The 8,310-nt window shown below is 33.4% G+C and overlaps 1 protein-coding gene across 1 annotated transcript; it reads left to right on the top strand.

Moving 5' to 3' along the window:
- Positions 1–362: 362 nt before the first annotated feature.
- Positions 363–8,050, top strand: LOC121428350 (G-protein coupled receptor GRL101-like). Its single transcript, XM_041624933.1, has 6 exons — positions 363–428; positions 1,903–1,977; positions 4,049–4,120; positions 4,862–4,933; positions 5,518–5,595; positions 6,883–8,050. The coding sequence occupies exons 3-6, from the start codon at positions 4,068–4,070 to the stop codon at positions 7,976–7,978; spliced, it is 1,299 nt and encodes a 432-aa protein (XP_041480867.1). The 5' UTR covers positions 363–428; positions 1,903–1,977; positions 4,049–4,067; the 3' UTR covers positions 7,979–8,050.
- Positions 8,051–8,310: the final 260 nt, after the last annotated feature.

The following is an 8,310-nucleotide window of genomic DNA, read 5'->3' as shown; positions in this document are numbered from 1 at the left end:
CCTGGACGTTTAAAGGTCTTTCTTATTTAAATTTTTTGTAAGTACATTTTCCCTTCTCAAACATTTCCAAAGCAGAAAATGAAAGTCGAAGTTCAAGAGGCATAACCGTATTATGAGTATAGCCATAGTAGTACATGTATAGATAAGTGTCAGTATAGTGGCAGTAGTAGCGGTGGTGAAGTAAAAGCATTCTGTACTTTCATTATTTTTGCCCATATTCGCCTCACGTTTTAAAAATGTACTCGCTCCATTTAGTGTGATTAAGAGTGAATGTACATGAGTGCGTACAGCAATTGTTCTTTTGTCTGTTGAATTAATTTTCTCATTTATATTCTAAACTTTTCTTTCGTTCATAGGTACTTGGAATTTAACGCGATTCATGAATTCAGTGACGATTGTTTCAAAGGCCTCGCCCGTATAAGGTCTATGTAAGTAACGATACCTTAACCAGTAGATTGTTATACTTTTATTTCCAGCGGTTTTTTTTTTTTGGGGGGGCTAGTTTTTACTGTGAATTAATTTGTGTTGCATGTTCGTTTGACAAATCGGCTCTTTGAATACCGATATATTGCCCAGTTTTATATCGATTTAAAATTCGCACTAACTCCACAATAAAGTTTAGAAATCTGACTTTGATCGATAATCCCACCTCAATTTTAGTAAATATCAATGTGTAAGTAATATTAATGAATAGAGCATCTAATTTTCTTTAAAATGATACCCTACATGATATGATTAAACTTCACATGAATGTAAAGTGCCTTGAAATGTGGGGCAAGGTCAAAATTCAAAAGTTGCAAAATGACACAATATTGAAAGTCACTGATCTTTCTTTTCAGCGGTGATGAGTGGGTTTCTCATTGGTTTCTTTTGATTATTTTCATGCACCTTAACGTCAACATTAATATGGAAATCAAACAAAGCTCTGCACAAGCAAACACATAACAAACAAACATGCATGATGATTTCAAACCACGACTCAAACCATGTTATATTACAGTCACAGAACCATCACTACAGAGCAGGGGCTTGATTTGAATGGATTTTCATATTGACACAGACTAAGGAATTATGACTATTTCTGCTCGTTTTGCAGTTTTTTCAATTCAGACATCATCCAACACTTTTGAATCCTGCTCTTTTTGTGATGGCATGATCATAACAAGCATGATATCATCTTAAAAAGAATTAAATGATAATTCGAATGATATCAAATATGTATTGTGCAATATTGGTAGTTGGGAGAAATTAATGGCCAAACTAAGATTTCCAATTTTTTGCTCGTTTTGCAGCTTTTCAATTCAGACCTCATCCATCACTTTTGAATTCTGCTCTTTTTGTGATGGCATGATCATAACAAGCATGGTATCATTTTAAAGAAAATTAAATGATCTTTTGAGTGATGTAAAATATGCATTGTGTAAAATTGGGAGTTGGGAGAAATTAATGGCCAAACACAGATTTCCAAACTTTTTTTGAGGGGTTTATATATAAACTTTGAAAAAATGGTTAGAGAATGAAATTTTAGAGAAAGATATTTTCATTTGCGACTTTTTAAGGTAGGTGTGGTATGTTTATAGATACTACAAAAACACAAAACATGCCTCACACACGCAAATCATATTTTACACACACACACACACACATAAATATTTTTCTTACCTTCGTATTGTTACGATTTAATAATGAAGATATTGTTGATAGCTCGCAATACAAAGAAAAAAATCCCTGAGAAAAAAGTATATCCTTGAACATTTTTCTGTTTTTTTAATATAATTATGACTACGTTTGATTATATATTTAAATGGACATATATTGAGGAATCCATATATGAAGGTGTCTAAAACTGTCAACAATTATTATATGGAGTATAACAAAAAAAAACATTCCTTTTCTATGTAGAGACTTGGAAAACAATACAATAACTCATGTCAGGGCTGGTGCCTTCAAAGATGTTGGTCAAACACTCGAAAGATTGTAAGTATTCATCATCAGCAGCAGCAGCTAAATTATCTTCTTATTTATTTATATATATATCATAAGTCTCAGTCTTATCTTCGTCCTTCCCATGTCATAAGTTTGTTATAACATTCTTCGTCTTCTTGTTCTTCTCTTCTCCTTCATCACCTTATTTTTCACCTTTCTTCCCCTCTTCTCTTTCATCATCATCATCATCATGGTCATCATCACCACCATCATCATCATCACCATTATCATCATCATCATCATCACCACCACCATCATCATCATCATCTCCTCCTCCTTCTTCTTTCACTTCTTTAATTTTGTTCTTCTTCTATGTTTTTGAAAAAAAAAATTCCCTCATCTCCATATTCATATTTTGTTGTTATGGCGAATTATTTTCATTTGCCACAAACATTATTCGTTTGTAATTTCAATCATTTCATTTATTTCTTCTCTTACATTTCTTTTACGAGCAGATGGATCTTGCATCTATCCTAAAACTTCCTAATATAAGATGTGTTTTAAGATAATGAGATTATTAATAAATTGCACTTTTGAAACCATATCACACGCCGGGCCTTGGATAAAAGAAAATTTGATGCCATTTACTCTCTTGTGATTCTCAGGGACATATATTTTCCCCATTATCCTCAAATATTTCATAATCCAATTCTATCGTACACCGCATTTTCCCCTATCAACTACATTTCGAATAAAATCCATTTGATTAATTTGATCAATCAAATTAATTTGATTAATCTGATTGTCATGTAGCTATATACCATCCTGATAAATCGATTTCACTCTCCTAAGATGTGGTGTTTCTTTAAATGAAAAAAACCCCATAGTTTATCCCTTATGTTATTTTTAGTCTACCATACTGAAGAAAGGAGTATCGCGGATCAAAATTGATTGAAGATCTAAAATCTGTTTTGAAATATCTTCGATTTCGTTCGTGCTGCAAGGACAAATCCAAATAACAAAATTTCCCTTCCAAACACGTGCTGAAATAAAAATATTTCAATATTCATTATTTTGTTGATCAAAATGTCTCATGTCTTCATTGAGATGTTTAATCGATTTCTCACGCGAGCTTTGAAGTTGTAGGTTGAAGAGTACAATAGGGTGAATCTGACCATTATTGCACCCCCACCATAATATAATTCTTATTTGAGATGTAATAAAGCCAACACGGGATTAAAAATGATACAAAAATGTAAACAAATTCTTTGAACATTGTCTTTTTAAAAAAGTTTTCAATATAATTGATAAAAATTGCTTTTATTTGACAAGCAATATCAGATAGGTATTTGATAGAAAAATACATTATTGTTCACACTATTAAATTTGAAAGGGTAAATTGCTTTTTTAAATTGAAATTAAAAAATATTTTATTCAGACAAGTATAAATTTAACATTCTCTCGGGGAAAGATAATTAAGATTGAATGACCCTTACAAAGTTGCTTCCATAAAAAAGTATAGGCTTACATATTAAATACATATACATTAATAAATTTAAACTTAAAACATACATAATAAGCATAAGTATGATAAAATATGCATATATCATTAATCATTAAGATTTTTTGTAAGAATAGTATTCATATAGGAGATTGTATGATGGGGATAAAATGTTTTTTTTAAGTCTGTATTGAGTAAGAAAATTGAAGTGATCTATTTCATGGTATATTACTTATTCTCCTTGTTTAATGCGACCCTCTCCGCCCCCTCTCTGTCTTTCTCTCTCTCCCTTTCTTAAACCCCGTCTTTGTTGTTGTTTATGTTGTTGTTCTTTTTCTTCCCCTAAATTTAATTAAGCCATAATTTGGGGGGAGAGGCAAACACTTAAACTTGATTTACATTTTTTCATAGCTGTAAACTTGTCGTTTGTTTCTGTTGTTTATTTAGGCTTTAAAGCGCATACCATTCAAATGTGAATATGTATCCCGATGATTTCTTTCCAAACTTCCTCTTCTGCTCCTCTAGTTTATGTATATTGTCTGCTTAACAATCTTATTCTTTTTATGTTTAAATTTGTCTACATGATACGTAATCCATGACGTCATCACGGTTACACTAAAGCCTACTGCATGGAAACCTTATGACTTCAATTAATGCTTCAATGTTTACTGGCTTACGAAACCTACAGAGGATGTAAGTAACATTGCTAAGAGGCAATAACCATGATAACATGCATAAAACAATGCATAAAAAACGTAAGATGAGTGAAAAAATGTTCTTCTTCGGATATTCAAAATTTCGTCGGATATAATGATAATTACATAAATGTATAGAAAATCGTTTTAATTACAAGCTTTAACATGATGATATGTAGTTGAGGGAAATTTATCAGATAATTTGTTATTTTGCGCGAATATTGTTAAAAAAATTATACTTTTAATTATTGCGCGAAATTACTTGATATAAATGTCTTCGAATAAATAGCCTAAATATTTGTTTACATAGATTACAATGAATAATAATTTGATTCTTGAAATTTTTTGATTTTCTTGATTATAATTTCTAATGTCACTTCATTTAATATCTGATTTCCCCCACCCCCTCTTCTGTCTTCCCCCTCTTTTGTTTTAAGCCTCTATGTGAATATTAATTTTGTAAAGTTATGTTTAATATACAAGTATTCATGATCACAGTAAAAATGATTTCTCTAGAGAATTAATGTAATGTAAATGATTTGGAAATAAAGATTTAAATTGAAATAAAAACTAATTCCTTTCCATCTCTCACTCCTCTCCAGATACAAATATTTCCTCTTTACTGTGTTTTCTCTTTAGAAAAAAAGAAAGAAAATGTTTCACTCTGAATAATTAAATCGTCAAATTTTCATTGTAAGCTTACTCCCTCTCTCATATGGCATTTTATTGTTTTAAACAGAAATTTTAACAACAATCAATTAAGATACATTGAACCAGGAGCCTTCCACAATCTATCTACTGTGACTGATTTGTGAGTTTTGACCGAGTTATTCAGTCTGTGTGATTTATTTACGTCTTTTAAACCACATGTGATCATCAAGATGTTACTGTTATTAATCTTTGTATACAACAAACGACGAATCTTGATAAAGGGGGCTAATTTACATAGTTGCAACAGAAAAACCTAACAATTTAATCTTTGAGAGATAACGCAATAACATGCATTTGCTATTAAGTGTATCCTCCATTTCCATAGATATTGATGTTTGACAAAAAAATGCTCTGAAATTTTGTTTTCTTTACTGATAAACTAATATGTAGATTATATACAAATGCATCTCAATTCATAATTTCTTTTATGATACACATTGTCATTGTATATATATCACTTCATATTTTTTCTGGTGAAAATGGAATAAACATAAATCTAAAATGAATTTTAATCGCGGTGGTACTGTCCTCAATCACCAGTAAAATAAAGATCACGCGTCTAAACGCTTCTTCATTGCGAATTTGTTTGTAGGCGACAACAACAACAATGATGATACGGTTGGATTGTCCTTCTCTCTAAACGTTTCTTCTGTTTTTGCCCCTGTTTTTCCTCTATTATGTTAGAGTAATTTCATCGCTGAGTCCAGAACCATACCTTCTTTACCCCGGCATATTTGATGGACTGGATTCCTTGACGGCTTTGTAAGTACCTTTTGAAAATATGTTGTATATTAATGATTACATCAGTGGTTGAGTCGAAGCAATATTGACCAGGGGCCGCGGAAGCGGGGGAGGGGGGGGGTGCTAGGGGGCGTCATCCCCCCATTTTTTTTTCCAAAACCGTGTACAAAAACGTAAAAATTACCATATGATTGTGATTTTTTTCATGATCAGCCCCCCCCCCCCACTTTAAAAACGGTTTCGCTGCCACTGTTGACCTATGCCTGCATGATTGTCCATCTGATTCACATGTATTTAAAGGTGACAATTTTATAAATCCACATGGGACTCTCATATTCGACACTCAGCTGTTCAAAACAAAATACTCGTCGGTTCAGTATAACTCTAGAACTGCTTGCTTGATTGATTGATTTTATTTGTCAGGTAACTATGAAAAAGTACTTGAAAATATGAACAGTAGTGTATACCTTGACAGGATTGCCCATGAAAGCCGAGATGTCTTATTTCCAATGGGGTCCTTACATCAGTAATTGACAACAATGTACATCTATGAAAAAAACACCTATAAAAATCTACAAACTACATCAATTAAGTCTAGACAACTAAATTTACACGAAGAATTGTAAAACTTAATATATAAAAAGACAAAAACAAATAAGTTTGCCATGAAAAACCATTTACGCAAAATATGATTAAAATAATTGTAAAACAGGTTGAGTAAACGATCAGTACTTCAAGGTTACATATGAAAATTATACTATAATCAGTTTTTAAGTAGCGCTAAATGCATCGTAACTAATACAAGACTCATGAATCGTAAAACCTAAGATATAAAAAAGTACAAATAAGTTTGACATCAAACTTTCACGCAAAAACAATAGATGATGAAACAATGTAAAACAAGTTGATAAAATAAATCATAACTAAAAAGTTATATATCAGACTACATGATACACATGAAATTAGAAAGAATATTTAACATTACAGAGTGGGGACATTTTTTAAGTGTTGTTTCAATACTCTTTTAAATTGTTTAAAAGTCTTAACCGATTTAACATGATTAGTCTAGTGCAGTTGACTCTTCTCACTTCTGATTTCACGTGCAGCCTCTAAGAAGTGGTTTCAATATACCAATCAATCCGGTTAATGGACTTGAAAAGTTAATGGGCAAGATGGGAAAAATATACAAACAGATTTCCTCCACGAAGTCACTGATGAATAAAGAACTGTCAGTTCGATAACTTTTGTTGTTTAATTAAAAAAAGTTTTGAAAGTAATGTATGAATTTTCTTTATCCTTGCTTTATAGATATGTATATGATCAGCGTTTATGCTGCCTGTTACCGACTTACGTTCTTTGCGTTGTCCAGAAGCCTGCTCACCCTCTCTTCACCTGCCGAAAAACCTTTCTTCAGAACACAACCATCAAGGTTTTCATATGGATCCTTGGTTTGAGCGCCCTTTTCGGTAACATCTTTGTCATCACCTTGAGAATCAGAAGCCGTTCAGTGACAACGGTTGGTAAGATCCAGTCCATGTTCATCACTAACCTAGCTGTGTCTGACTTCTTTATGGGAATCTACATGGTACTTATAGCAGTCATGGATATCTACATTGGGGAATCCTATTTCTGGGAAGGTCGTGCTGATGAATGGCGCTCCAGTGTCACTTGCCAGATTGCAGGATTCCTATCTGTCCTTAGCAGCGAAGCATCGGTCTTTCTCCTGACCTTGATAACAGCTGATCGTTTCATTTCCATAGTATTTCCCTTCAGCCAACACCGCCTTAGTACCACATCTGCTCGTGTTGCTCTTATTGTCATCTGGATAGTCGCAATTTCTCTCAGTCTTATCGGTGTCCTGCTGAACAATGTTATACCCGATGCCTATGGTCTCAGTGATGTCTGCGTTGGTCTCCCATTCATCAGGAAGTCAACGGACATCTCTACTGTAATTGACCAGCGTTCATCTGCCCAGTACAACACAGTGACCTACAATGTTGCATCAGGATCCACAGTCTCGACATGGCAGTTCTCCATTTTCTTGTTCCTTGGAGTAAACCTCTTAAGCTTCATCACTATCCTCTTCTCTTATATCATTATTTTCATCAAGATTCGTCTGGATCAGGCCGAAGTCGGTCGCAGGGCAGAAGCTTCTAACGAAATCAAGATGGCCTTTAAGATGTTCGTGATCGTTGGCACCGACTTTTGCTGTTGGATGCCCATTATCATTCTTGGTATCCTCGTCCAGACGGTTGGGGTCGATGTTACACCAGATATCTATGCCTGGTTGGTGGTGTTTGTTTTACCAATCAACTCGTCACTCAATCCCTATCTATACACCATCATTCACATGTCATCGAAGAGATCTGCAAATGAAAAGAGCAAGCAGACGGCTAGGATTTAACACAATGACACTAAGAGGCACATGTGATTGGGAAGGGGCGCTTGTGGAGCATGGAATCTCACCCCCCCCCCCAAAAAAAAAAAAAAGAGAGAGAAGATTTTCATGAACCAAATATAGAAAAAGGGAGAAAATAGAAAGAAAGGAAAGGTAAAAGGGTGCATTTTCTGGACATTATGTCAAAATTAATTACGAAATTATGTTATTATACGCCACCACTCAGAGAAATTATTCGTTTGGATATAACAAGTACTACCATGACTACTAAAATTGTGTTGCCTCATTATTATTTTCGGTGACTATTTAACGTGTTCTTGTGTTTACTTAAAAAGAAA

The sequence above is a fragment of the Lytechinus variegatus genome, chromosome 1, assembly GCF_018143015.1.
Source record: "Lytechinus variegatus isolate NC3 chromosome 1, Lvar_3.0, whole genome shotgun sequence".
In the NCBI taxonomy this organism is placed as follows: domain Eukaryota; kingdom Metazoa; phylum Echinodermata; class Echinoidea; order Temnopleuroida; family Toxopneustidae; genus Lytechinus; species Lytechinus variegatus.
Note: the sequence above shows the minus strand (reverse complement) of the source record. Positions and strands in the feature narration are given on the sequence as shown.